This window comes from Hippopotamus amphibius, chromosome 4 (assembly GCF_030028045.1).
Source record: "Hippopotamus amphibius kiboko isolate mHipAmp2 chromosome 4, mHipAmp2.hap2, whole genome shotgun sequence".
NCBI classification, from domain to species: Eukaryota; Metazoa; Chordata; class Mammalia; order Artiodactyla; family Hippopotamidae; genus Hippopotamus; species Hippopotamus amphibius.
Window position 1 is genome coordinate 6,114,844 of NC_080189.1, and position 27,956 is coordinate 6,142,799.

Sequence of the window (27,956 nt, forward strand, 5' to 3'; positions counted from 1 at the left end):
GAACTTGGTGGAGAGTGTTTCAAGAGGATAAATAAGTAAACATAATGGAACTTCCAAGGAACCTCACTTTCCTACTGTAAAAGCTCCAAGAACCATCTCATATCCAAAAGAATTGCCTCTCCTCTCTTTATTTCCGTCCTCTCCTCCTTTTCCCCCAACCTGGCTGCAGAGTCAGATAGTCTCCCCTTTTCCCTTCCTTAGCATGGTCATACAAACAAAACATGCAGCATTTTTCATGTTCTTTTTTTCTTTTTGTTTTTGGTCTTAAAGCATTTCTCTGTTGATCACTTTGTGTGTATATATAGGGAGGGGAGATAAGTTGTTTTTCTTTTTTGTTTTGAGATAAGGTCTTAAGAAACCAAAGATGCAAAGATGCACTATCTTGGTCCCATAGACCTATAATCCTTAGTAGGATTCCTTTTGCCTTTGTTATTGGCTGCTGCTCTTTGGCCTCCGCTTTAAATCCCCTGGGGGTCTGAAGGTGGGACCGTGGGGATCTCCTTCTGTCTCCTGCTCTTTGGCTCCTGCCTCTCCAGCTGCAGCCCTGCCGGGCATGGATGTGGGGCCCTGAGAGGTTTGGCCTTAGGTTGCCCTGGAAGGGGTGTGAGTGGTCGGACTGGTGACTGCGAGTTGGGACGCCTGAGGCCTGCCCCAACTGAGTCACTGAGCTGTTGTTGTCACTTGTCCTGGTTGTTGAAGTCCCTGCTCAGCAATACACACCTCTGTGGAAACAGCAGCAGCTCCCATCCTTCCAAGCTTTCAGAAGAAGCCGCTGGCCCGATGGTGAGGCGAATGGGCTGGGGGGGGACCAGAGGGCGGTTGGGGCGATGGGGAGACCTGGGGCCTGGATCAGTGCCCCTCCTCCCCATGCCACTGCCTCCTCTTCCTCCTACACCGTGTCGGGGACCTGGGGGAGGGAGGGTCTCCATCTTCTCTCTGTCCCCTGCTCCTCATACAAGAAGCACCCCTTCCTCAGCTCCTCCTTCAGGCCCAGGGCCCCTCTGCCCAGCGGCGCAGGCCCCGGGGGCTTCTCAGCCTTGCCAGAGTGCCCTCCCCACCCCAGCCACCCCTGAAACGAAGCCCTGGCCCGGGGTGACACCCCTCTCTGCTCCCCCATCCTGGGATTCCCACTCTGCCCCTCCCCTGGCCTCGGAGACTCCCCCTCCCCCACGCCGATGCCCCCAGGACCCCCCTGGGCTGCGGATAGGCCCTCTGATCCCCGAGCAGGATTATGAGCGGCTGGAGGACTGTGACCCCGAGGGGTCCCAAGATTCACCCCTCCATGGGGAGGAGCAGCAGCCCCTGCTTCACGTGCCTGAAGGGCTCCGAGGTGAGCGGGTGGGTGTGGGGCTGGGGAGGGCCTGGGGGCTCCAGAGTCCCCCCGCACCTCCAGGCTGGGCCTCCGGCAGCAGCTTGAGGGCATGGAGAATCAGTCAGGTGAGCCGAAGTCCCAACGCTCTCCCCTCTGTGCCCAGGCTCCTGGCACCACATCCAGAACCTGGACAGCTTCTTCACCAAGATATCCTTTTATGCTCGGACTGGCAGAAGGGGCACGGGAGGCAGGGTGACAGAGATGCAGTAGGTTGGGGACTTGGGGGGGGGCTGAGGGGGAGGCGTCCTCAGGAAAGGGCCATCATGCCTCAGGCTTATTTCTTAGCGCTGCCACGTCTACAGCTACCATCAGAGGAGTGGCTTTGCCTGTATCCTGCTGGAGGATGTCTTCCAGCTGGGGTGAGATGCTTGAGATGCTCTTCTTGCCTCCTCAGTACTGCCTGCTGCTTCTAGTCCCCCAGGGCTTTCCCAGGCAACCCAGGGGCTCAGCAGGATGGGTTAACCCCCCACGGTCCTGGAGAGCCACCCAGCTCTCAGACCTGATCACTGCACTCCCTCCTGCCCCAGACAATTCATTTTCATCGTTACCTTCACAACCTTCCTTCTTCGCTGCGTGGATTACAACGTTCTCTTTGCCAACCAACCAAATAACCGAACGAGACCTGGGCCCCTCCACAGCAAAGTGACCTTGTCGGATGCCATCCTACCCTCAGCCCAGTGTGCCCAGCGGTGAGTGGCAGCGGTGGGGGAGGTGATGGGGGAGGCAAAAGCCTCCCCTCCTTTTTTGTTCCTTGGTCTAGATCAGCCATTCTCCAAGTTTTTGGTTTCAGGACACCGTTAATACTTAAAATTGGTTGAGAACCCATTCCCAAGAGTTTTTGTTTTTTGTTTTTTTAAAAAAAATTAATTGGCTGTGTTGGGTCTTCATTGCTGCACACACGCTTTCTCTAGTCAAGGTGAGCGGTGGGGGGAGGGGGCTACTCTTCATTGTGGTGCGTGGGCTCCTCATTGTGGTGGCTTCTCTTGTTGCAGAGCACGGGTTCTAGGCTCGCGAGCTTCAGTAGTTGCGGCACATGGGCTCAATTGTGGCTCACAGGCTCTAGAGCACAGGCTCAATAGTTGTGGCGCACGGGCTTCGTTGCTCCACGGCATGTGGGATCTTCCCGGACCAGGGCTCAAACCTGTGTCCCCTGCATTGGCAGGCGGATTCTTAACCACTGCACCATGTAGGAAGTCCCTTTATTTATTTATTTATTTTTTTGAGGTACACCAAGTTCAATCATCTGTATTTATACACATATCCCCGTATTCCCTCCCTCCCTTGACTCCCCCCCACCCTCCCCATCCCAGTCCTCTAAGGCATCATCCATCCTCGAGTTGAACTCCCTTTGTTATACAGCAGCTTCCCACTGGCTATCTATTTTACAGTTGGTAGTGTATATATATGTCTATGCTACTATATTTTATTTATTTATTTATTTGGCTGTGTCTGGTCTTAGTTGCCGCATGAGGGCTCTTCCTTGCAGTGTGCAGGCTTCTCCTCTTGTTGTGGTGCTTGGGCTCTAGAGCATACAGGCTTAGCTACCCCGTGGCATGTGGGATCTTAGTTCCCTGACCAGGGATCAAACCCACTTGCCTTGCATTGGAAGGCAGATTCTTAATGACTGGACCACCAGGGAAGTCCCCCAAGAGCTTTTGTTTTGTGAGAATCCTATCTATTTACCTCATTAGAGATTAACGCTGGGGACAGCTTTAAAACCTAAGAACATGCAAGCGTACATTGCATTGACTGTGAACGTGTTGTCACGTTGCCTCTGGAAAAGTCCACTATATACTCTTGGGAGAATGAGAATGAAAATGGCAGAAAACCTTAATATTACCTGAAAAGTTTTGACTTTGCAGACACTTGTAAGGGTCTGGGGACCCCTAGGGCCCCACTTTGAGAACCACTGGTCTGGCTGGGTCCCCTCTCCATGACCCCCATCGCTTCCCAAGACTGGTCTTTCTCGCTGTGGGGCCTCTACCTTCTCTCTGCTGTCTGTCCCGTCCCACACAGGATCAGCTCCAGCCCCCTGCTGGTCTTCCTGCTGATCCTGGCTTCTGCCTTCGGGCTGTTCCAGCTGCTTCGTTCGGTTTGCAACCTCTTCAGCTACTGGGACATCCAGATGTTTTACAGGGAGGCTCTGCACATCCCCCCGGTGAGTTGGGTGAGCGTGTCTGTGGGGGGGTGCCGTGTCCGGGGGTAGAGGATGGGGAGGAGTGACGGGCTGTACAGACAGAGGGATCCACTGGAAAGAGGGCAGAAGGCCTTAGTGACACCTACTCCTGGCCCCGAATACTATTAGGAAGTGGGGTACCACCCCTTAGAACACAAGGTCCTTAATGTTGTGGAGCTTCGTTGATGTAGATGGTTATGGAAGATGATATACGGTCACGTGCTTACGGTCCAAACAGTAGGTATTTAGAGGAAGGGCAGTCATCTGGCTTTATAGAGCAGGAGGAACTGGGATTGGGCTGAGACGGATAGGAGGTGGGGAGGCATTCCAAGCCCCATGCGGGAAGGGGGCAGGGGAAGCAACGAGCATCTTTGGGCAGCAGTAGGGGGACTGACCCACCAGCCTGCAACTGAGCATTCAGGGCCCTGTCGGGGGAGCCCACCCCTTCTGGCCCCTGTTTGCAGGAAGCTACTTCGTGGGCCCCTTCACTGTCCCTGGTCACGCTTTGCTCTTTCTTTCCTCCCTATCTTGTTCACGCGCCTTCTGGCTCTGTACCTAAGTTCTTTTTTAAGGCACAGCGCAAAGGCTACCTTCTGCGGCCAGCGTTCCGTGCTCCTCTCAGAAGTCCAGAACCTGCTACACAGCCCTCCTGTGCAGCAAAGGGGAGATTCTCGAAAGCCCACTTGAGTAGGGGAGCACAAGCTCCAGCACAGGAGAGGCGAGAGGGCTGGGGAGGCAGGCAGGGAAAATGAGGAGCTGGACCACTGCTCCTCTAGGAGGTGCCTGACTCTCTCCTTCCTTCTTTCCCCTCTTCCCCTGTTCCTTCCAGGGGAAGGGGAGACCCTGGGATGGACTGGAGAGGCTGGCCTGGAGGGACTTGGCTAAGCTGGACTGGGGAAGCTGGGTGAAACTGGGCTAAAATGAGGTTTGCAGATGAGCTGAAAGTGAGACCTGACAGCCCCCACCGCAGATGGGTTCACAGCCATTGTTTTAGGAAGCTTAATCTGAGGGAGTGTGTTGGGGCTGGGCTGGGGGTGTCTCGGAGCATGCTGAGGTAAACGTCTGTGGGGCTTCTGGGCCCAGTTGGCTGGTACCTTAGGAGCAGGAAAGAGAGATTTCCTTGTTACCTGCAGCTGTGATATGCCTTGTACGTGTAGGGCTGTAGGGAAGGGGGTGGGGGGCGCAGGGTGTCAGGAAAATCTGCTCTTAAGGAGCTGAGCTCAAATACCTGTGGAGTTTAGTTTATGAGGTGTGCCTGGGAAGCACACGACCCATGGCTTCAGGACGGGCAGGGGCCTGAGGAACACAGTTCAGAGGAGGATGAGAGGAAGTAAGAGGTCCCCCTTGTTGGTGACAAGGTGAAGGGAGGGCAAGGGGGCAGAAAGCGAAAGGTGGCAGGTTTCGTGCCCGAAAAACACTGGGTGAGGACGGCGGGGAGGGGCACGGAGAGATGTAACTCTGGCCTCGGGGGAGTTTGGGTATCACCGAGGAGAGGAATCTTGGTCGGTGGCGCTCAGCCGTCCCCTCTCCGCAGGCGGAGCTCAGCTCGGTGCCCTGGGCAGAGGTGCAGTCCCGCCTCCTGGCGCTGCAGAGGAGCGGGGGGCTGTGCGTGCAGCCGAGGCCGCTGACGGAGCTGGACGTCCACCACCGCATCCTGCGCTACACCAACTACCAGGTGGCGCTGGCCAACAAGGGCCTGCTGCCGGCCCGCTGCGCGCTGCCCTGGGGAGGCGGTGCGGCCTTCCTCAGCGGCGGCCTGGCGCTCAACGTCGACCTGCTCCTCTATCGCGGGCCCTTCTCGCTCTTCCGCGGCGGCTGGGAGCTGCCCGACGCCTACAAGCGCAGCGATCGGCGGGCCGCCCTGGCCGCGCGCTGGCGGCGCACGGTGCTGCTGCTGGCGGCCGTGAACCTGGCGCTGAGCCCTCTGGTGCTGGCCTGGCAGGTGCTGCACGCCTTCTACAGCCACGCGGCGCTGCTGCGGCGCGAGCCCGGGGCGCTGGGGACGCGCCGCTGGTCCCGCCTGGCCCGCCTGCAGCTGCGCCACTTCAACGAGCTGCCGCACGAGCTGCGCGCGCGCCTGGCCCGCGCCTACCGCCCCGCCGCCGCCTTCCTGCGCGCCGCCGCGCCCCCCGCGCCCCTGCTCGCGCTGCTGGCCCGCCAGCTCGTCTTCTTCGCCGGCGCGCTCTTCGCCGCGCTGCTCGCGCTCACCGTCTACGACGAGGACGTGCTCGCCGTGGAGCACGTGCTCACCGCCATGACCGCGCTCGGGATCCTGGCCACCGTGGCCAGGTGCGATGGGAGATGTCGGGGAGGGGGCATTCCTCTGACCCGGGGCTGAGCCTCCCGCGCATCCCTATCCCTCCCATCTCGAGTGCCCCCCAGCCCTGCCTCCCACCCGCACGTGCTCTGACCCGCAGGCCCCTTCTCCACCCCGATCCCCCCCTCTAGGGCTTTCATTCCGGATGAGCGGGGCCAAGGTCGTTCCCCGCAGCTGCTGCTGCAGGCGGCCCTGGCCCATATGCACTACCTCCCGGAGGAGACCGGCCCTGCCGGCAGGACCCGCGCTCACCGGCAGATGGCGCGCCTGTTGCAGTACCGAGTGGTGAGGGTCGCGCCCGAAGCGGGGCTGCGAGGAGGCTTGGCCGCCCCGGGGTCTGGGAGAGGGCCGGGACGCACGGCCTGGGGCTGCCCCGCCCCCGGGGGTCGGGAGGGACGGGGTTGGAGGTTTCCTGCCTGGAGAGTTTGGTTGCCCTTAGCAACCCCGTCTCAGCCTCCCCCCTGCTTCCCCAGGTCTCCCTCACGGAGGAGCTCCTGTCCCCTCTCCTCACTCCACTGTTTCTGCTCTTCTGGTTTCGCCCCCGCGCCTTGGAGATTATTGACTTTTTTCGTCACTTCACTGTGGATGTGGCCGGGGTGGGGGACATCTGTTCCTTTGCCCTTATGGATGTGAAGCGTCACGGCCACCCTCAGGTGAGAGCCTGTCCCTGCCTGTGCGGGGTCGTGGTTGCCTAGGAGTTTGCTGGCCTCGCTCAAAGCAGAGCTGGGTTCCACCCCCAGCTCCATTGTTGGCCACCTGTGACCTTGAGCTAGTCACTTCACTTCCCCTTAGGGCCCTCATTTGTCAAATGAGGACAGTGACTAGCCAGTGGCCGGGCTATTATGAGGATTACATGAGGTGACATGTGGAGAGCCCCGACAGAGTTCCCAGCACGTCATAATATTTGCACACGGAAGCGAAGATGAGAAACGGCTTGGTCAGTGGAGGGGCTGTGGTCCCGCCATCCCTGGTATCCAGTGTGCCCAGGTTGGCAAAACACTGAGCCCACGCCGTATCCTAGTGCTGGGTCTGGGCCCAGGTCCTGCTGTGCGGCTGTGTTTTTGGGTGACCTTGAGCTAGTCCCCATTGTGGCCTCCATCCTTTCACCTGGAAAGAAAGAATGGGGGGCTAGTGTTTCCTGTCCTGCCTACCCCACGAGGCACCCACTGCAGCTGTAAAAGTGGTGTTCACGGGAGTTCCCTGGCGGTCCAGTGGTTAGGATTCGGCGCTTTCACTGCTGGGGCCCGGGTTCAATCCCTGGCTGGGGAACTGAGATCCCACAAGCCTTGTGGCCTGGCCAAAAAAAAAAGTGCCCTTGGCAGCACCTGAAGGACTGTCCTTGCTTTCAGTGGCTCTCAGAGGGACAGACAGAGGCCTCACTGTCGCAGCGCGCGGAGGACGGGAAGACTGAACTCTCCTTGATGAGGTTCTCCCTCGTTCACCCACAATGGCGCCCCCCAGGCCACAGCTCCAAGTTCCTGGGGCACCTTCGAGGCCGGGTGCAACAAGATGCGGCCGCCTGGGGTGCTATCTCCGTGCACAGCCCCCCCACCCCTGGGATCCTCAGCAACTCTTCCTCCCCCCTGGTGAGTTGAAGCCTGGCCTGCCCTTCTGCCCTCACCACCCGGCCCCTCCCCGCCCCTCCCTCTGCCTCACCTTTGTATTAACCCCGTCCCTCGTCCAGCCTGCTCTCCTGCCTTCCTCAGACCTCCTCCCTCCCCTTCTGTCCTCTCTTCTGACCCTCTCTTCCTCTGCTCCCAGCCGGAGGCCTTCCTGGCCAACCTCCTGGTGCAGCCCCTCCTGCCCCCGCAGGACCTGAGCCCCACAGCGCCCTGCCCAGCTGCAGCCACTGCCAGCCTCCTGGCCTCCATTTCCCGAATGACCCAGGACTCAAGGTGAGGGGTGGGGGCCTGAGACGCGGGGAGCAGGGGTGGTGGGGCTGATCCTCCAGGAGAAGGGTGAAGGGGCACTGGGGGCAGTGATCAGGAAGGGAGATGAAGCCTGGCCCTCCCTGGGGAATGTGGGGTTGGGGGTTACATGTCTTTTTGATCTGCTGTGCCCTCTGTTCTAGCTGTGTGTCCCCAGGAGGCACGAGGGGCCAGAAGCTGGCCCAGCTCCCAGAGCTTGCGTCTGCTGAGATGAGTCTCCATGCCATCTACCTGCACCAGGTGAGTAGGGGATGCCAAAAAGCACCTGAACAAAATGGAGAGTGTGGAGGGGCTGGAGTGTAAGGAGTTGCCCAACAGGAAAGAATGCATTTGAGACGAGGATGAGGGGAACTAAGGAGTGCTCCTTGTTGGTGACAAGGCAAAGGGAGGGCAAGGGGGCAGAAAGCCAAAGGTGGCAGCTTTCGTGCCCAAGAGACACTGGGTGAGGACATGGGGGTCTGCACGCCTCTCATGTAATCCTCATAATAGCCCCACCCACTGGCTAGTCGTTGTCATTTGACAAATGAGGGCACGAAGTCTCGGGGACGTGAAGTGACTAGCTCCAGGTCACAGGTGGCAAGCGATGGAGCTGGGGGTGGAACCCAGCTCTGCTTTGAGTGAGGCAACTAAACTCCTACGCAACCACAGCCCCGCACAGGCAGAGACAGGCTCTCACCTGAGGGTGGGGGAGGAGGTTTCAACACCCTCTGCACCCAGCGCGGGGGCTGGGCCTCACGCTGCTGTGGGGCAGAAAGGAGCCCTTCACTCTTCTCCCTTCCATGTAGCTGCATGAGCAGCAGCAGCAGGAACTGTGGGGCGAGGCTTCAGCCTCCTCCCTGTCCCGGCCCTGGTCCAGCCCCCCACAGACACTCTCACCGGATGAGGAGAAGCCATCGTGGTCCAGTGATGGTGAGGCGGTGGGGGCGTGCAGGGGACAGACCCTGGGTGAACCACAGGCATCTTGGCACTGCCCAGCTAAAGGCTTTTCTCACCAGGCTCCAGTCCTGCCTCCAGCCCCAGACAGCAGTGGAGAACCCAGAGGACCCAGAATGTGTTCCCTGGAGGGTTTCAGGAGCCCACAGACACCCAGAAGGAGCCTGGCCAGGCCACTAGCACTGACTGAGAGGGCTCCTTGGGGTCGGTCATGTCTCACTGGGGTGGGGGCATGAGTAGGACATTGGGTGGAGTCAGACTTGGAGGGATGGGAGTAGTGGTGGGAATTTGGGGTGAGGGGGATGGTCATCTCTGGAACCTGAACTCCTGGACTGCTTGCCAAGAGCTTTTCCTCCCCCAGGTTCCCTGGCTTCTTCTCCAGCCACAGGAGATTGGACGAGGTGGAGTGGAAGGGCACACTGAGCCCTCTTTAAAGACCCCCATGGGTGCTTTAGTTGGGAGGACTTGGGAGTCAGTGACAAACTCGCCCCAGAGAGCAGAGAAAGGGTAGGAGAGGAGATGCCCAAGGCACATCGGGCAACATGTCTTAGAGACAGTCCCCACATGGAGGGGCTAAGGGACGACTATCTGTCCTGGAGTGGTTTCCTGGCAAGAAGTTACCAAGAGACCTCAAGCTGGAGGGCAGGGCCAAGGTGGAGGCCAGGCTACACACAGGGGGCCACGAAGGACTGGACTTGAAAGGCAGTAGGTTCTTCAGACTCCTTTGGCCTTTAGGTTCTGGTGGGACTTGTGGAAGGGCATGGAACTGTGAGTGGAAAGACCAGAGAGGCCTGATGTTTCTGGAGTTCACATTAGTGTGACGTCTGAGGAAGTGGGTGTGGCGCCTCATCCCATCTGAAACAGTCAGTAAAGGTTGCTCATGGCTGTGCTGCACATCTTTGTGACCTTAGTCCTGGAATCCCCACTCCTGGCAGCTGAGGGCTGAACCTGCTTCTCAATCAAGATCAGGGGAGCAACACAGAACTGCCTGGGATTGACTGGAAAGCCCGGTTCTCAAGGGCTGGGTCAGGGAGGAGTGTGCGGGACAGGACTCCCATCCCGGAATTCCCACCCCCACACCCTCTGCACAAGTTAAAAGACGAAGCTTGTCGTTCATTCTGTAACTGTAATCGACAGCACTGGGTTAGGCATCTTGGTAGTTGTCATACCCTCTGGTCCAGTCTCTTATGGTAAATCTTCAGTAATAAATATTTGAATGATTTAAAGATCAAGTTTCAAGATAAGATACTTCTGAGCCAGGTGAGGGGAATCTAAAAGTCAGCTACACAACACGAAAGGACTGACAATAAGCTCTGGAATACCACTGCTGGGAGGGGCCTTCCAGATTTACTCAGACCTAAGGTGGGGGAACAGACCTAGAGAGGGAAAGAGATATTCCCGGGAATCAAGCCAGTCTCCGCAGACTCCGGACAGACGTGGGAAGGCACCTCGGGAGGGGAGGGAGAGGTGGCTGGTCCGGGTCAGGCCGACAGGGGAGGGGCAGCGCCGTGGTGGACGGACGGCCCCTCTCTCCGGGAACCAAAGTGGAAAGTAAGAGGGCTCTCAGGGGCCAGGGGTGTCGAACGCCCAGGGCACCGCGCCCCGCATATGCCGCTCCTGCAAGGAAAAGCTCTGGGTGCGTATGCGGGTCGTCACCTCCTGGGTGCGCAGCGTGAGCCCGAAAATGTCCTCGTGGTAGCGTTGCTGATCCTGGGGGGAAAGAGGGCGGAACATCAGGACCGCAGCCGGAGTTCCGGGTGGGCGTGCTCCCCGGCCCCGCCCCTGCGGCCCCGCCCCTCCGCCCTCGCCAGGGCCCCGCCCCTGCGGCCCCGCCCCTCCGCACCCGCAGCACGCCGATGACGTCGCCGGCCTCGTCCAGCTCCATGTCGCCCTCTGTCGCCAAGATGCGCTGCACCGTCTGCAGGACGTTGGTCGCCATGGTGACATCGCCGCAGACAAACATGTGGCCCCGCTCGAGGCACAGCACGCGGTGCACCTCAGCAGCCAGCTCCGTCCGCAGGATGTCCTGCACGTAGGTCTGCGGGGAGGCGGGTGAGAGGCGGACCCCGGCGGGGCACCAGGGAGGGGAGGGCAGGCCCCGGGGGTAGGAGGTAGGGCGGGTCTCGGGTGCGGAAAGTTACCCAGCGCGCCAGGTGGGGCCTAGGTGCTCTGGGGTGGGGTCTAGAGAGACGCAGCCAAACAAGGGGAGGGGCTTGGGTGAGGGTGGGCCGAGTGGGGGCTGGCGTCTGGGTGCGCGCGGCAGGGGGTGGGGCCGGCCTGGGCCTAGGCGGCCCGCCGGAGAGCACGTCGGTTCTTCCCCTGTCCCCAGCTTCGGGTTACCCCCGTATCCTCAGGGTCCCGCACCTTAGGACTGTCGGGTTCCCGGGAGAAGGCGGTGAGGACGCGGCCAAACACCCCGCGCTGCTGGGCATCCTGCACCTCGTCGCGGTAGAGATGGTCGAGCTGGGAGCATCGGCAGCCGAACACCAAGGTCATGGGGGCGGGCTGCAGTCCTGCAAGCATCACTGCGGCTTGGGAGAGCCCCGCAGGCCCCCTCCTGGGGGACCCAGCCCTAGCGACACCTCCCACGGGCTACCCTCACTCTGTCTGACCCGCCCACCCTTTCCGGCAAAAACAACCACTCGCGGCTGTTTGACCTTTAGGAGAGTCGGGATGCTTTCACAGAGACCCTGCCTTAGCTGATTTACAGAGAAGCCGAAGGTCATAGGAGGTGGTGACTTCCCTCTGGTGGGATGGCCAGTGGTGACCCCGTGCTACAGCTGGGGCTTCTGCCTCAGAGTCCACATTCTCTGTGCCCTCTACGGGCTGCACTCTGAGGCTCTCTAGCCCCTTCCCTGCTCCAAGCCCACATTCTCCCACACCTTCAGCTCCTTCACTCCGCATCTTCCTCTTAGTCACAGCCCCCTTCTTTTGATTTACCAGCTCCCCATGCCCAGCCTGAACACCCTAGCTTCCTCGGGCCTCAGACACACCTAGGTGACCTCTGGCGCAGTCCAGAGTCCGCTTGGGGCATTTCTGTCTCCTGAGTCCCAGCCCCATCTTCTCCAGACTTCTGGGGTTCCGTTTGTCCTTAATCTAATCCAACACTACTTTGTGCTGGGCACCAGGAAGCCAGACCAACAGGGCACTGCCCTTGCCTCTAGGCCCCCCCACCCCCTGGTCTAATAAACTTCTTTCACCTTGTGGCCTTGTTCCTTGCCCTCTTTCCTACCTGGTTCCTGCCGTCCAGCCCCCTGTGCCTTCGTGCCCCTCAATTGTGTGACTCCCTTCTGCCTTCCAGTCACTCCCTTGGGCCCCAGCCTCACCTTTGCTCTCGATGTCATGCAGTCGCTCCTGCCAGAATCCCCGGAAGGGGGCGATGCCAGTGCCTGGGCCCACGAGGATGCAGGGCAAGCTGGGGTCAGGTGGCAGCCGGAAGGAGGGAGCCCTAGCCAAGAGACCCTCCATCAGGCCCTCTTTGTTTCCCCAGAGCCCCATTCTTATCAACCTCAACAGGGTGGAGAGAGGGGAACTCAACTTCCACTGAAAAGAGTGAGCACGATGTGTTTAATAAAAGAACTCTGCTTATTGGCAAAACTCCCTGGACCTGTGGTTTCTGGAGGTTGGGTCAAAGGAAATAAAGCTTAAGTTTGAATTGAAGAATGTTTTGATGTCTCAGTAGGAGATAAAGTATGGGGAAGGGAAGGACAGACAGCCTTTTGGTTTATAATAGGTTCACTGAGTGTCTTTATTTAAACCATAGCCTCGATATTGGCATTTGGTTTGTATTCACTACGTTGGCAGTTTATTTGCAGTTTAGCCTGCTGGATGGGTTTGGGTCCCTGGGCCTAACTGGTGCCATCCTGAGGACTCTTCTTTGTCCCACCTGAGACTTCCAGCTCCTGGGTGCTGGATGGGGCAAGACTTCTGAACACAGCGGAAGGGAAGGGTATCCTGAGATCCTTCACTTTCCTTGGGTCCTCAGTAATACTATGGCAACCTACCTAGATGCTGCCGGGCTAAGTGCGGACGGGGCACAGTTCCCAGGTACCCCGCCTGCCAACATCAGACCGACCCCAAGGAGGTAGGGAGGGACACAGTACACCTAAAAGCAACAAGGCCTGCTGGGTCGAATCCCAGCCCCATCTCTGGGAGCTGCAATTTCAAGGTAGGACCCTAAGACCAGATTAGTGAAAGGCCCGAAGCTTAGCCAGAGTTGTGCAGTGGCTTCACTGGACGCCCCATCCTGGGTATGTTCAGTGGGGCCTCCCTGCTCCCAATCACACCCTTCACCAAAGCTTCTACCCTCACCCTGTGCAGCTGCCCGCTGATCCCTCCATCTGCCCTCAGCCATGCACGTGGCACTCTGTCCACCCCTGCTTGGACAGACACTCTCTTCTTGGTGCCCCTCCCTCCCTCACCCCCCGCAGGGCTCACTTACCCCCTGATGAAGCAGGGTACAGGGTCTCCAGTCTTGAGTTGGCTCAGCCACGTGGAGCAGACTCCATAGTGCAGGGGGCCCAGCCCATCTATGGGGTTGGGGAGGGAGGGGGCCAGTAAGCAGTCCACCCCCCGGGCACTGTGTGGACCTGGCCCTGCCCCTCCTCCCCAGCCTCACCTTGGGTCCTGTATGCCAGCACAGCTACCGTGAGGTGGATCTCTCCTGGATGGGTGCTGGGTGCTGAGCTGACTGAGTAGTACCGGGGCTGGAGCAGGGGCAGCTGGGTGAGGAGCAGGGGTGCAGGCAGTGCCACGGATGGAAACTGCTCGAGCACCTCCAGCAGCGTGGGGCAGCGGAACCACTTCCACTCCTCGTAGAGCCGGGGATCCTGGCAGGGGTAGGGGACAGTGAGCTTGGAGCCCTGCCTGTTGACCTCCCGTCTTGACCCCTCCTGAGCTGAGCCTTCTGGGGCTTTCTCCCTCCTCAGTTCAGGCCAACAAACATTTCTTGAGCACCTTATCCGTGCCTCGTTGAGGCAAGAGAATTGAGATGCGCAGGAACTCCAGAGCTGGGTGGGTTCCCCTCCCCCCGGCTCATCCTGCCTCCCTGGCCCCTGCTCCCCACTGCAGTGGCCCCCAACCTGGCTGAGGGTCTCGAGCTCCTGCTGTTCACCAGGCTCTTCAGCCAGGGTGCTGAGCAGTCGAAGAAGTCGAGGGCTGGGTGGGGAGGTGATGTCCAGGAAGAAGGTGAGAGCCTGGCGCAGTGTGCAGGGGGGCAGCCGGGGGTCCCGCACCCAGCTGGGAGGAGGGCCACCTGTGGGGGGGTGTGGGGAGCTCTAAGGAGGGGGCCAGGCCCCAAGGAACTGCATTGTCTGGGATGATGACTGCCCCTCGGGGAGCACACGGGGACTAACCACACCTCATGGTGTCTTATGGGAGACCTGGCCCTTGAACAGCGGTGGTGGGCCTGTCCTGGCGGCGTGTGTGCGTGTGTGTGCGTGTGTGCGTGTGTGTGCGTATGTGCGTGTGTGCGTGTGTGTGAGCGTGAGAGGGCCCCTGCGTCTCCCCCACCCAGCTTGTTTTAACTCCGGGCGTTGGTGCCGCAGAAGGTAGACCCGATGTCAGCTACAGAGCAGGCTAGGCTGCTGGGGGGAGCCTTTGGGAGGAGACCAGCAGGAGGGGCGGCCTTTTGTGGAGGGTGTGGGGTGGGTTCTGAGAAAGGAGCCGCACTCAGGGTACCGTCCAGCAACAAGGCCAGCCTGTCACGAGGTGGCACACAGCTGTGAGTGCAGGTGGCGGCCCTCTGCCAGGTGCTGAACCTGAGGGGACCCTGGGGCCGGAGGGATGCAGCGGCCCTCACTGTCCTGCCCCAGACCACCCCCCTCACCTGGGCTGCCCTTCTCCAGCTGCTCCACGGCCACAGGCTCCTGGGGCAGCGGTGGGTCCTCCACGCGGCTCAGCAGCGCCTCCACGAGGCCTGGCCGGTTGGGCGGGCAGATGCCTATGTGGTCCCCCGGCTGGTACTGGAGCCCCTCCTGGCCTCCAGTGTCCAGGCGCACCAGGATCGTGGCCCGGCTAGGGGTGGGGAGAGGGGGCAGCTATAGGAGGGCTGGGGGGGGGGAGGGGAGGCGGTTCTAGGGTCTGGGGGAGGAGGGGTGGGGCGTGTGGGGCGGGGAGTGGTCCTCCTCACGTGGACTTGCTGCTTTGCAGGTTTTCCACTGAGAGGACCGTGGCCTGGAACATCTTCCTCCTGTGCACGTGGATCAGGCCTGAGGGGCGGGGTGCAGACGAACTTGAGCCTGAGCCAGGGACCGGTGCCTGGCCCCTGAGTGAGTTGGTCCCGGGCCCCGGGGGAGCAGGGGGGCTGGCAGAGTCAGGGTGACATCAGGGCTCACCTGGCAGCAGCTGCAGGCCCTCGGCCTGGGTGCTCAGCCGGTACCTCTGGCGTTTCCAGCTCCGTTTGGGGCTGAAGATGTCCTGGGCAGCGGCCTTGGCGTCCTTCCCCACGCAGAACGTCTCACAGGAGGCCTGGGGGGTGAGGAGGTGAGGGCTGAGGCCCTCCGGCCACCAGGGAGCAGCGAGGAGCTCAGCCGGGCGATGCAGGAGGTGGAGCCGGGCCCGTCGGGGGCCCCAGGGGCCACCTTCCATTCCTGGGGCTGCCGGAGCCTCTCAGGCTCGAAGCTGTGGGACAGGCAGCCCTGGGGGGCAGGAGGGAGAGTGGAACCGAAACAGAGGCTGAGGCTGACGGCACCTTGTCCTTCAGCCCATTTTGTGTCTTGGCAGTTGCACTAGCTATTCCTTCGCACGTATTTGTGTCACAGCCAGCCGTTAGTTAGGTGAGTGTTAATCTTGTGTCCCATGGAGCACAGAGCTTGGCACACAGTAGCCCTCAGTGAACGTGTCTTTACGTTCAGATCTGTGTTCACATTCTCACTCTAGACTTACAGCTTGCAAGCCTCTGTTTCCCGGACTTTACACCTCCTTAGGGTCCACTGAAGATTAAATGAGATGCTTATGTAAAGCCCTTAAGTGCTCCTGGAGTGGGCACAGAATTCCGGTGACTGTGGGAGGGGTCTCCGACTGGTCTGTCCTCCCCTGCACTGCACATCAGGGGCTAGAGGGGGCCCCTGGGGCAGGACCCCTGAAAGGGTGTGTATCTTACTTGTTTCTGCTCAGGCGCAAGCCTGGCAAACCGCTTGGCTGGTCCTGGCTTGAAATCTAGGGCTCACCCATGACTGGTGGCGCCCTCTCTTCCCACCCCTATCACCAGTCCTGTTAATCTTTCTTTTGTGAGTGTGTAAAGTCTTATATCTCTTCCTTCCTTCCTTGGCCCCCTCCCTTCCTTCCTACCCCCACTGCTCCCACCCTGGTTAGCTCAGAGCCTTCCTGCTTCTGCTTGGATTCTCCTCCCCTTGGCCCTGTGTCTCTAAGGTGGTGTCCCCAAGCCCCATGCCTGCTCCTCCTCTCTCTTGTCCAGCTCCCTGCCGCTTCCCTTTGTCTGGATTCTTTAGTCTTGTTTCCCATTCCCTCTTCTCCTCCCCAGCAAACCCTCCACCTGTGCCAGGCGGCCCTCCCCAGCCCTCCTCCTGGGATGCCCTCTTCCTCGCCATCAGTCCAGACCTACTGAGCTCAAGCCTCGGCACCCTGGCGGGGCCAGCGCTGCCCTGGAGCAGCGTCAGGACCGGGAGAAGAAGCCCTGCTCAGCTCCAGGCATAATCCCCAGACCAGGCAGAGCTGCTCTGGAGGAAGCCCAGGCTTAGAAAGTCACAGCCCTGGACCGGCCTCTCTGTACTCCCCTAGCCCAGGACCCCCTCCAGGCCAGGCACCTTCCCAAGCCTGGCTAGCCTCTGACTCCCTGTAGTTTCTTAGCTTCATTCAGCCCTTGCCTCTGACTAACCCTCTCTTGAGCCTTCCCTTCTCCCTCCATCCTGCCCTGGGACCCCTCCCTCTGTGCCCATGGGGGAGGGTGTCAGCGCCCTGTCATCCATCACTACTCAGGACCCATCCAGAAAGGCTGGCTGTGCAGTGGCAAAACGAGGGTGAATTCTGGAGGAAAAGGAAGGGGCCAGAGAACCCAATGAGCCCAGGCGCCACTGAGGCCCCAGCCTCCGTGTGTATGGCAGGGCTCGGGGGCAGATGTCCAGGTTGAAGTGACTCAGAACTGGGGTTGGGGGTGGCGGGAGGGAGACGGGGGTGGCCTGGGGCTCACCTGGAAGGCTGCCTGGGCCCAGCCTTGGAAGGCCTCCTCCTGGCCACACAGCTCGTCGCCCTGGCCCAGCTGCAGCAGCCGCTCCCCGCCCAGCTCTTCCAGCCGGGTGTCCACTGCCCGAGCAAAGGCGCAGAAGTGGGGGTACGCCCGGGAGCCCAGTCCGAACACACAGAACCTGAGGCGCAAGGAGCCGTCAGTGGAGGCAGCCTCATCCCCGCCAACCCTGGGTGCCCAGGCAGCTTGCCCCCCATCCCGCCCAGCTCCCTTCGCCAAGGCTCCCCAGACCTGAGGGTCCCCAGCGCCCCTGCACTGTCTGTGTTACTGGATTCCTTCCTCTTCTGCCGCCAGGAGGACACCAGCGGGTCTGAGCATGAGATACTGTTGAAGCGGATTTTGTAACTCCTGCAAGAGAGGAGGGAGACAAGGGTGTCACCGGGGACTGGAGACCAGGCGGGGCCAGACACGGTCAGGGGACAGCCACAGGGTCTCTGCCGCGGGGGCTTGGCTTCGCTCTCTGCAACAGGCTTGGGGTTGGGGCTGAGGGCCCGTGTCCCGGGGGTCTCTGAGCCTCCAGGCCCTGCCTCCCCTCCTGTCTCTGAAGGAGACCTCAGGACTGACGGGCCCTTAGAGTCCCGGGGTGCTGCAAGTGGGCAGGTCACAAGGAAGAGGGCATCCCAAGGCCGTGTGGGGCCCCGGCCTCTGCTCAGCTGTCCTCCAGCTGTTGGGAGAATGACTTGTGGTGCAGATGGAGGGCTCTTTACACCTCCTTTCCTTCTGTGTCTCCAGATACCTCCCTGTCCCCCCCCCCGCCCCACCGCTCCCAACACTCCCTTCGCCACTCACTTGTGTTGTTCTGGCCGAGGGGAGCTGTTGTAAGGGCCTGACATCTCCATCAGGGCTGCCGCAAAACTCTGGGAGGGCAAGTGTTGGCATCACGATTAGTTTTGTTGTATTTCAAACTATACAGAAGTTCACACTGGACTGGACTGGACCTTGTTATTATTGTTATTATTTATGACTTTAAATTGCAATTTGTTTTGAACATTTCAAAAAAGAAGTATGGCTTTTTGAAAATGTTACAGAAGTGTGTAAAGTAATAAAAGAGAAACTCTACCCTTCTCTTCCCTCCAGTCTCATCCCCCAAGGCATGTGTATCACGGACAGAGGTTAAACTTTCTAGCCCTTTTCCGTGTGCTTACATACGTATCTGTATTTATAGTTTATTTTTTAAAGTAAAAATGCAGCCATATTATGCTTACCTGCTTTTTGTCAATTACCTATCATGGTTCTCCTTCCCGGTCAACACACCAAGATTGACCTCACTCTTTTTTTTTATTTGGCCGTGCCACGCAGCTTGTGGGATCCTAGTTTCCCCACCAGGGACCGAACCTGGGCCCCCTACAGTGGAATTGCGGAGTCCTAACCACCAGACCATCAGGGAATTCCCAGACCTCATTCTTTCAAATGACTGCATAGCATCCCATCATTTGTAGGTACCCTCATGTATGAGACTTCCCTCTGACTGGGGACATCTGGCTGGTCTATGCATATGGCTTGAACACTCAAATACAGCTGTTTCCACCTTTGCAGATTTCAGTAGAGTAGTCCTTAGATGTGGAATTGCTGAGTCAGAGGATTTAAAAGCTCAATGGGGGTAGTCAAATGGTCCTCCAGTATCAGGATAGAGGAGTGCTCTTTCCTCACTCCTGTCCACACTGGATGTGACCAGTCTAACGTTTCAGCCAATTTGATGGGTGGAACACGGCTCTCAGTCTCCCTGCACTGCCCTGATCACTAGTGGCACTGACACCTTCTAGAAAGCTGAGCCGTATCACATGCTACCATGGAAATGGCTTAGAACTACATGCGACAACCTTTACACAGGAAAAAACAAAACGAGGCAAGGCCATAACATCCCAGGGTTAACTGTAGATGCCTTTAGGTGGCGGGTCTACAGGTTCACCAAAATTAATATGTACTACCTTAATTTTATTTTTTGAATATTTTCTTGAAGTGTAATATACATACAGAAAAGCAGCTGTGTTATAAATGCACAGCTCTATAGATTTTCACAAACTGAATCTACCTGTGTAATCAGCATCCCATCAAGAAACATCACCAGGGACTTCCCTGGTGGCGCAGTGGTTAAGAATCCACTTGCCTATGCAGGGGACACGGGTTTGATCCCTGGTCCGGGAAGATCCCACATGCCGAGGAGCAGCTAAGCCCATGCACCACAACTCCTGAGCCTGCGCTTTAGAGCCTGTGAGCCACAACTGCTGAGCCCACACGCCTAGAGCCTGTGCTCCGCATCAAGAGAAGCCACCGACTGAGAAGCCCGCGCACCGCAACGAAGAGTATCTCCTGCTCTCCACAACTAAAGAGAGCCCACGCGTAGCAATGAAGACCCAACACAGCCAAAAAATTTAAAAAGATAAAAAAATAAAAATAGTAATAAAAAAAGTTAAAACCCCAACAACAACAACAAACATCACCAGCATCCTAGAAGTCACCTTCGTGTCACGCCACCTCAGTTACTCCCCCACCGCGCGCCCTGGAGTAACCACCCGCTCTCTTGACTAAAACACCAGGATTTGTTTCCTCTGTGTCTGAACTTGATACAAAGTGAGTCCTATAGTGGGATTCTTTTGTGTCTGGCTTCCTTCCCTCTGCCTGATGTTTGAGATTCTTCTGTTTTGTTGTGCGTGGCTGTAATTTGTTCGCCCTCCTTACTGCAGCACGTTTGAATAGACCATGGTGTATCTATCCAGTCTATGGTCATCTGAATTGTTTCCAGTGGGGGGAACGTCACGCACAGCGCTGCTATAAATATTCTTGTTCGTGTTGTTAGTAAATACATGCCATTTCCTGTGGGGCAAATTCCTAGGTTTGCTCCACTTGAAAAAATTTGAGGTAAAATGTACATAGGTTGAAATGCACGGCTTTAAGGGTGCCGTTCAATCCGTTTGGCTGTATGGCAGTTTCATTAAAAAAAAAAAAAAAGTTAAACATACATCTGCCCACTGACCCAGCAATCCCATTCCTAGGTATTTATCCAAGAGAAATGAAAACACAAGGCCACAAAAGCCTTGTACAAAAATGTTCATAACAGCTTTATTCACAATAGCTAAGCGCTGGAAACGGCCCAGGTGTCCGTCAGCAGGGGAGAAGAGAAATAGACTGCTCACGCCAGGGGCGTGGCTCAGCCGTGGACAGGAATGAACCACTGAGTCACTCATCAGCGAGATGAGCCTCCACGGCGGGGTGAGTGAAAGAAGCCAGAACGCCGCACCCCACCCCCGTCTGTGATGTGTTAGAGCGGGTGACTAGCACATCATAGGTAGGTGACCACCATCAGGAAGGTGGTCGCCATCGGTGGGAGACTGGGGAGCAGATTGACTTGGGGAATTGACAAGGGGACTTTCTAAGTGATGGAGTTGTTGTATGTCTTGATAGGGTTGTGGGTCATGTGGATGTATTCCTTTTATACCAAAAGAAAGTTCGTGACTTTTTTTTTTTTTTTTTAAAGGCAGATGAGAAGCAGGACTGAACGGGCAGCAAGGCAGGGTTCTCCGTGAGCATTCTGCTCTGGGGTACTTGAGGGGGTGCTTAGTGCTAAGAAGGCATTTAGAGGCAGAAGCAGACAAGGACTCCAGAAATGAAGGTAGCTGGAGGTGGCCAGAGACCGAGAGGCAGTGAAGGCAGCAGTTAACAATAAAGTATTCAGTGGTGGGACTCTAGCTTGTTTCTTTCAAGATTTGTTCAGAAAGTGAAGTTTCCTAATCTCTGTTGGCCTCTGAGCAGTGCTCTTTTCTTTCGTTAAGAAGAAGTGACAGCTGTGATTTTGCTCTAAGTGCCACCTTTCCCATCTGTCGATGCCTGGCCAGCCAGGAAGCGCCTTCCGTGTATTAAACACTTGCTCTGATAATGGAAATGACTTGGGGACCCAGCTAAGCAGGGGCAAGTGTGTGTGGTGTGTGTCTGTGTGTTTGTGTGTGCGCGTAGAGGGGGGCAGCCACAAAGGTGGGTCTGGAGTGTGGCTTGTACAGGCGTTCGGGTCCCAGTGGACTGTGCGCGCTCCCTCTCTGCGGGACTCTCACGGCATCTCCACTTCCCATCTCCATGGGGATGAGGGTCCTGCCCGGCCACTCCAGTCCGGAGTCTCCCCCTGTTCCCAGCGGCCCCCTTCCCGGCAGGCCTCACCTCTCCATTCTCTGGGGGATCGCCGTTCCCGAAGGTGCTGGTCACCACCAACACGAGCGTCTCGTGCTCCAGGGACACCACGTCATACTCATCCATGCACAGGACCTGTGGGCGAGGAGAAGACGGATGTCCTGGGGACGTGGGCCACGCTGCCCGGGTTCTTCTCACTCTAGCCCTCCCGGCAGGGCAAGATTCAGGCCCCGACTCCATCCCTGAATCCCTGAGGATCCTGGGGGTCCTCGTGGGCCCTGGTTTGTGACCCTCGCCTGTCCTCCAGGGCGTGTCTGAAGATGGGGGCAGATCCCCCTTTTTTTTCAGATCCCTGCCCTCTGGGCTCAGTCCTACCCGGGGGTCGAAGGCCTTCCGGAAGAGCCTTCCCAGCTGCTGCGCGTAGCTCTGGGCCCGGCCGGTCTCGGAGGCGTACAGGATTGTCGCCTTCACTCGCTTCGCCATCAAGGTGCCCATGAGTGACGCAGAGATCTTCACCGCGCTGTGGGCGAGGAGGGGTGAGGGGGTCCCGGGGGCACGGAGCCAGGGCCTCCCCAGGGGCGTGACCCACGCAAGGTCTCGGTGGGTGTGGAGGGGCGGCGCACCCAGACCACCGCTGGGGAGGGGGGTCCCCTCGGGTGCAGGCGGAGGGCAGCACTCCCAGGGCACCTACTTGGCCACTTCCTTAAAGGTCTTCTTCCTGGTGATGCCAGCTCCCTTGGAGGCGCTCCCCTTCCAGGGGTCTGGCTGCAGGGACGTGATGGGGGGCGGGCGTGGAGGGAGAGGTGAGGAAGGAGAACAGAGGGGTGGAGACCCCTGGGGCTGCTCAGTTAGAGCTGGCGTGGTGGGCAAGGGAGAGTGGGGTGGGCACCTGGTAGTGGAAAGCAGGGGACAGGACGTAGTTGACCATCTCCTGATGGAAGACGGGCGTGAGGCTGCCCGAGATGGGGGGCACGATCCAGGCCCAGTCGGCAGGGCAGCCCCCCCTGGCCTTCTGCTCGTTCTCCAGGTGCTTCATGAAGGAGGCTGTGGCGGCATGGTGGTCCACGATGGTCACTTTGGCGAGCTGGGATGAGGGAGGGAAGGAAGGACGGGCTTAGACTCAGCCTGCAGACCCTGCAATGCCGACACCCCAAACCTAACCTATACCGTCTTCCCCGAACCGGTGTCCCCCCTAACTGCAGCACGTGTGGTCATTCTCCAATTCAGCAGGCAGAAGGAGCTCCAATCTCCAGTATCTCTACGCCCCCCCACACCAAAACAGCCGAAACGCTCGAGACCCCATAGAAGTACTCAGCGGGCACTAGTTTTCTCCAATTACAACGCTCAGTATGCCTTCACCCTGGAATTAGAGTTTCCAGAATCCAGTGAGTTGCACAAACTTCAATACCCTGTATGCCCTGAGGACCAGAATCACTGAGCACGCACTAATCAGCTGGGTTCCTGTGTTGCAGCGCCTGGGATAGTCTGTGCTGCGTCCCCAGAGTTGCAGGCCCGGCGCGCCCTGGAACTCCTTCCAGCCCCCGCCCCAGTTTCTAAGCGCCTCCCTTGCTTCCAGCCCCAATCCCTTGCGCTCCTGACCAGTCGGGGCCTGTGTACCTGGTAACTGTGCAGCACAGCCAAGTTGATTTCCACGGCTGCCTTGTCTTTCCACAGGGACGAGGTGGTCCGGGTATCCAGGTCCATGCAGACGGCCACATCCTGGGAGCAGGGATGCACGGCATTGGTTGGCAGGCGGCGGGGGAGGGTGGGCAGAGTGGAAGGAGTGAGGATGGGTGGGTGGCCAGCAGGAGGCCTGACTGCTTCGCTTGGGTCTGATTCAGGGTCTCGCCTGTAAAGGCACCACAGGGCAGAGAGGGACCCTGGGGCCAGCCCCTTCTCAGCCCCAGGTGTTAATTTCTCATCTTTAAAATGGGTTTTTAACATTTTTGAGTCAACGTGTACTTTGAGAAGCCAATGAAAGCTACCGCTATAGCGCCTATCTTCAGAAAAATAGCTGCATATTCACGCATAGGCACGTACACCTCTTTGCCCCCACCTTGGTGGGTTCCAGAGCCCTCCTCTGCAGTTCTAGTTCAGAAGGCAGACTGGACCTGACCTTGTTCACATTCTCCCTGCTGCTGACATCCTGTATATCTGCCCCCGCCACTGGTCCTCACCTCCAGGATGTTGTAGCGGTGGGGATCACACAGGTTCCGCATGCCAATCTCCGTGCTCATGTACCAGCCACTGAAGGGGGCTGCAGGGAACTCCAGGCCCCCAATTTCCAGCAGCATGTTGGACACTGCCGGGAGAGCGTACCAGCGCAGGTCCAGGGCTGCGAACCACTCCAGCCTGGGGGCATCAGTGGGGGGGATCAGCCCCTGTGGAGCCTTACCTGTCTGGCCACCCCCTGCGCAACCCCCTCCTCCACCTGACCCAGCCCCTCTCGTGCTCACGTGGGATGCTCCAAGGGCACCTCAAGGACCAGCTCGGGGGGCAGAACAAAGAGTTCTGGAGCCTCATCTGGGGCCTGGAGCAGCAGAGGCAACACATCGAAGCGGCTGTTTCCCGGGGTCCAGCCATGCTGGATGCAGAGCTGGCAGAAGTGGGGCCAGAGATGGGTCTGAGGGGCTCAACCTCGTGCCCTCCTCAGGGACCCCCTTCTTTGGCACCGCCCATCCTTCACCTCAGTGAGGTCCCCTCTCCCTGCTACACTGACCGCTCTTTGACCGGACCCTTTGTGCCTCCTCCCAGAGCCCCCACTGGCTGGCTTCCCCCTTCTCCGCCTCCCCGTGCCCACCTCGGTGATCTCCACGTTGGCGGGGTCCCCCCGCACGGAGCCGTCCTGCTGCCTGTAGCCTGCATAGCGCACCAGCTGGCTGTTCCAGATTCGGAAGTCTCCGCGGCCCGAAGTGCGCTGGGGGAACACTGTGATGGCCGAGCTGGCATGGGGAGGAGAGCTGGTCAGAGCCCAAGTTCATTGCCTGCGTCTGGGGGAGGGGTTGGGATCTCGAGCAGTGCTGGGGGGCGCTCACCGAAGGTTGCCCCTGTTGGTGGCGTACTTGATGTGGTTGCAGATGTAGGTGAACATCTCCTGGGCAGAGCTGCAATCCCGGGCATCAAACACCTGAGCCATTCAAGGGAGGGAGACAGGAGGGAGACAGGGTTCTTGAGTATCAGCCCCAGGAGGAGGGACTGGGGCCGGGACGAATGACCTTGCTGCAGCCTTCGAAGCCTGGGGGTGTCACAGGCTGTGAGCCATGGTTCTTTCTCCTCTGGGAGCCTCCCTGGCCATTTGCACCCACCCACACACCTGACATAGTCTGGCCTGTTCCTTATCTGCTTGCTGGGGCAAGTGTCGCCCCATCCCTGCAGAAACTGACTTGGCACCTGGTACAGAGGAGGGACCCAGTCACTGCAAAACTGATGACTGGGGAAGGGCACCAACTGACTGGGAGGCCACCTGGGGGTGTGGGTGGAGAGTTCCCCATTTCTCACGGTGCTCAAGCAAAGGCAGGTGACCCCAGCCAGGCTTCTGACTCTCCTCGAGCACACTGATGATGGGAAGAGGGGTGGCTGCAGTAGGTGGCCTCCGGGGACGCTGCCCATCCTGACATTCTGATGCTAGGAAGAGCCAGCTTGGGTGGAGGTGCTAGCGAGAGGCCTCTCTTGCTTCAGGGAGGACGGGACTTGTGTTGGTGACAGGGGCAGCGGTGACCGTGGCTGGCTTGGGGCCAAGAGTGGGGTCAAGTACGGAATCAATCAAACCCAACTTTGATGGGTTCAAATTTGAGCTAGAGCTTTGAACAACTTAAAGGGTTATACAAGTGTAAGACAGGATTGTTCTGATTTTATTCCAGCCTCCTTTGGGATTTACTGAGCACACGGCTTTCTTCCAAATTCTTTCTTTGGTGTCCAGTTACTGCTAAGGAGGCCAAGGTCATGGATGCAGTTCCCCTGTGGGTCAGCTTGCTTCTAGTGCCGGGCCGCAGGCTGTTCCAGTAACCCGCGGGAGCTGTGAGTCATGTGGCGGGCGCGTGAAGGAGGGTGTGGGCCCGAGGCTCCGGGGGACGGGAGGGAGCAGTGTGTCTGGGATGAGGAGGCTGGGCTGGGCAGGTGGGGGCCTTTCCTGGAAGACAGTTCCTGTTGCTCTGACGATACCCCGCAGGGTTCACTGCTCAGCTGTCTTCACCTACTCAGTGTGTCCATCTGTCCATCCAGGTGTTTCTCCCCTCAGCCAACCAAGGCATTGCTATGGGGCTTGACAACCAGGTGTTGGCTCCCGGGCTGAGGGCTCCCCTGGGGTACCAGTCTCTAAGGGAATGGACAGGGATCACCCCACAGCTAGGGACCCCCGCACCCCGTCTTTTCCTCTTTTGTGTCCCCCGACCCCGCAGCGGGCGTTGCTAGCTGGCCACACCTGCAGCTTCCCCCACTGGATACGGCCCACGCAGCGGGAGGCGTTTCGCCAGGCCTGCTTGGCCCCGAACACAAGCTCGCTCTCACGAAGCTGGTAGGTGCCTGTGGCTGCCACCTCGACTTCCACCTCCTGAAGCCGCTCCTCGTGAGCCTGGGAGCCGCTCCTGGGGAGGACAGGGGAGCAGGAGGACGTTGTGGGCGGGGGAGGGCCCCCAGGCTTGGCGAGTTTTGGGGGCAGCGTGGTGGGTACCAGGATGGGGGGAATGGGAGTGGCCCCGGGGGAAGAGTCACCCTTTCTAGGTCTCAGCAGGACCCAGGACAGAGGATGAGCGCGGGCGGCAGAGGGTGGGCTGCGGGTCTCCAGGGACGGGGTGCTCACCTCTTGATGGAACTGTAGTACTGGTTGATGAAGTCCCTGGCCTGGCTCAGCAGCTGCTCAGTGGATGGAGCGCCCTGGGAGGGCCGGCTCTGCAGTTTTCGTGGGAACACCAGGGAGCCCAGGCAGCGTCTGGGGGTGCAGGGCCCATCCTGGGTCGGGGTGGCGGGTGGTGGCCAAGAGAGCAGGGAGCACCAAGGTCAGGACCAGACCAGGGCTGGGGGGGCGGGGCCTGGAGGCAGAGCCTGGGGCAGAGGGAGGGAGGGGTCCCCGGAGGTGTGGTTTGGGGCCTCCCTGGCTAAGACTGGAAATAGCAGGGTGGGGGGTGGGTGGGGGGGGGTGAGGGGGGCTGGGTTAGGGAGGCTGAGAGTGATCAAGTCCCCTGCATGTCCCTTAGCCCCTCCGGTTCTTCCCTGTCTCCTCTCCCTTTGAGGGGACGGGCCTCAGCCATCTGGACCCTGACTTGGGATGGGGGGGCGCGCTCCAGGCTTTACCTGCTGAGACTGCACACACAGAGTGTCATAGGTGATGCTGCCCACCTCCCAGTTCTTCACACGAGGGAACCTGGGCCCCTCAGGAGGCCGGGTTAGCGGAGGGCTGTTGGGTGCCGGGCTGGGGTCATGGGAGAGAAGTGTGTGACCCTTTGGACGTGCGCCAGAGACTTCTCCGACCGCATTAAGAGTCCAATGACTGATCGCTGGCTTGCTCTATGCCTTCTCGCCTTTCCTCCCAGCCCTCACGACAGCCTTGGAAGTTGGGCAACATTGCACCCGTTTCCAGATAAGAGACCTGAAGCTCAGAGAAGTGAAGGATCTTGCCGGGGGCCGCACAGGCAGAGCTGCCCCTTCTGCCCCCAGGCCTGCCTCACTCCTCCGGCAGACCCTGGGCTGCGGGGGGCTGCGGGGCCTTGGGAGCTGCGGTGCTGGGCTCCCAAGGCCCTGGCCCAAGGCTGGGTCCTCATCCCCACTGCCTCCTCTGGACACGAGGTGTCCACCCCCCTGAGGTTGAGATGAGCCCTGCCTGGAGGGGATGGGGCCCCAAGGAGCCACGGCAGGGATTCCTCAGCCCAGATTTCCCTCCAGCTCACACGCCTGCTGACAGTAGCTGCTGTGTGAAGGGAAGCCTCAGAGGCCTTATCACTTCCTCCCAGAGCTGCCAGCCCAGCCTTGGGGAGGAAGGGAGGGACTCAGGCCTCCGTGTGACTGTGCGGCTGGGCCCCTGGCCCCTCCGCCCCGCCCTGCAGAGCTGTCTGCAGCCCTAGCCACCCCGCCTGGCCTGTCACCCCACCTGGCCTCAGGCTGTGTCCTTCCTCTCTCTAGGGACCTCTGCCCCAGGTGGGCACCTACTGAGGGCTGGGCCGCAGCGTCAGTTTTGGGGTTGATGGCCGGTGGGAGGAGGCACCTGGAGCAGGGGGAAAGGGCCTAGCTGCTCTGTCTTTTCGATTCCTCCTGAGGGTCTCGGTCGCCCCCCTATCCTCTCACTCCCTGTACCCGCCTCTCCCCAGCTCCTTTCTACTCTTGTTAAATAATCATAGCTCTTTGTTGGTCTTGCCGTGAACTAGAAATTTACAACAACCCCGTGGGGTAAAGTACTGCTATGTCCATATTTGATATAAACGGAGGTTCAGAGAGGTTAAGTAACTTGCTCAAAATCAAACAGCTCTCAGCAGCAGAGTAGCATTCAGACCGTGGCCATTCGCGTCTGGCAGGCCGGCACCCTTACCCTCAGCCTTCACCTGCTGCCTGCCTGCCCGGATCCTGGTCTCTCGTCTGAGCCTCTCTGAGCATCTCATTCTGTCCACACTGACAGCCTTTTGGGTTAGCGACCTGGCCCTCCTGAGTGGGCTGCAGGCTCCAGCCCTTCCAAGCCGGGCCTTTAGGCCTTGACACCTGCCTCCCGCCACCTGTCCCTAGCCTCCGCGGCCCTCACCTGTGGTCTGGCGCGGGCGGGGGTGCCGGTGCCGGTGCCCGGCTGGGCTCAGGTGCTGGGGAGGCTGGGCCCTGCTTGCCACACAGCCCGAGGCCCAGCCCCAGCCCCAGGCCGCAAGGTGGCCCGGGCTCCTGGCCCACGCTCTTCAAGTTGCCCATGTCGGCTCCGCCGCCTCTGCTCTGCG

The 27,956-nt window shown here is 59.2% G+C and overlaps 2 protein-coding genes across 9 annotated transcripts; one reads left to right on the top strand and one right to left on the bottom strand.

Moving 5' to 3' along the window:
• The first annotated feature begins 533 nt into the window (after positions 1–533).
• ATG9B (autophagy related 9B) lies at positions 534–9,872 on the top strand. 8 transcript variants are annotated; one of them, XM_057730441.1, is made up of 14 exons: positions 535–1,330; positions 1,476–1,519; positions 1,667–1,731; positions 1,900–2,061; positions 3,389–3,530; positions 5,083–5,837; positions 5,997–6,150; positions 6,339–6,518; positions 7,215–7,451; positions 7,627–7,760; positions 7,937–8,033; positions 8,579–8,702; positions 8,789–8,930; positions 9,088–9,872. In XM_057730441.1, exons 1-13 carry the CDS (start codon positions 781–783, stop codon positions 8,914–8,916), a joined length of 2,772 nt encoding a protein of 923 aa, XP_057586424.1. In that variant the 5' UTR covers positions 535–780; the 3' UTR covers positions 8,917–8,930; positions 9,088–9,872. The 8 variants fall into 8 exon arrangements, with proteins under 8 accessions (XP_057586425.1, XP_057586429.1, XP_057586424.1 ...); XM_057730447.1 differs by having other exon boundaries at positions 775–783; positions 1,186–1,330; positions 8,789–9,872; XM_057730442.1 differs by having other exon boundaries at positions 534–1,330; positions 7,678–7,760; positions 8,789–9,872.
• Positions 9,873–10,283: 411 nt separating this feature from the next.
• On the bottom strand, positions 10,284–27,930 carry NOS3 (nitric oxide synthase 3). The gene is given in 28 exon segments (XM_057730452.1): positions 10,284–10,436; positions 10,570–10,784; positions 10,787–10,864; positions 10,867–10,961; positions 10,963–11,239; positions 12,053–12,174; positions 13,168–13,255; positions 13,345–13,555; positions 13,808–13,980; positions 14,554–14,741; positions 14,857–14,935; positions 15,062–15,194; positions 16,876–17,050; positions 17,161–17,277; positions 17,719–17,786; positions 21,079–21,183; positions 21,424–21,568; positions 21,740–21,813; positions 21,938–22,132; positions 22,666–22,767; positions 23,226–23,400; positions 23,505–23,644; positions 23,849–23,990; positions 24,084–24,175; positions 25,469–25,631; positions 25,847–25,995; positions 26,338–26,455; positions 27,773–27,930. Coding segments are annotated over 28 exon segments (3,924 nt in total). The 3' UTR covers positions 10,284–10,289.
• Between the last annotated feature and the right edge of the window lie 26 nt (positions 27,931–27,956).

What these genes read in the sequence shown, in the direction of transcription:
- ATG9B (XM_057730441.1), top strand. Translation starts at nt 781, where the DNA reads ATGGTGAGGCGAATGGGCTGGGGGGGGACCAGAGGGCGGTTGGGGCGA. An exon ending in GAGGATGTCTTCCAGCTGGG is followed by an intron (nt 1,732 to 1,899) that starts GTGAGATGCTTG and finishes CTCCTGCCCCAG; the next exon opens with ACAATTCATTTTCATCGTTA. An exon ending in GCCATCGTGGTCCAGTGATG is followed by an intron (nt 8,703 to 8,788) that starts GTGAGGCGGTGG and finishes TTTTCTCACCAG; the next exon opens with GCTCCAGTCCTGCCTCCAGC.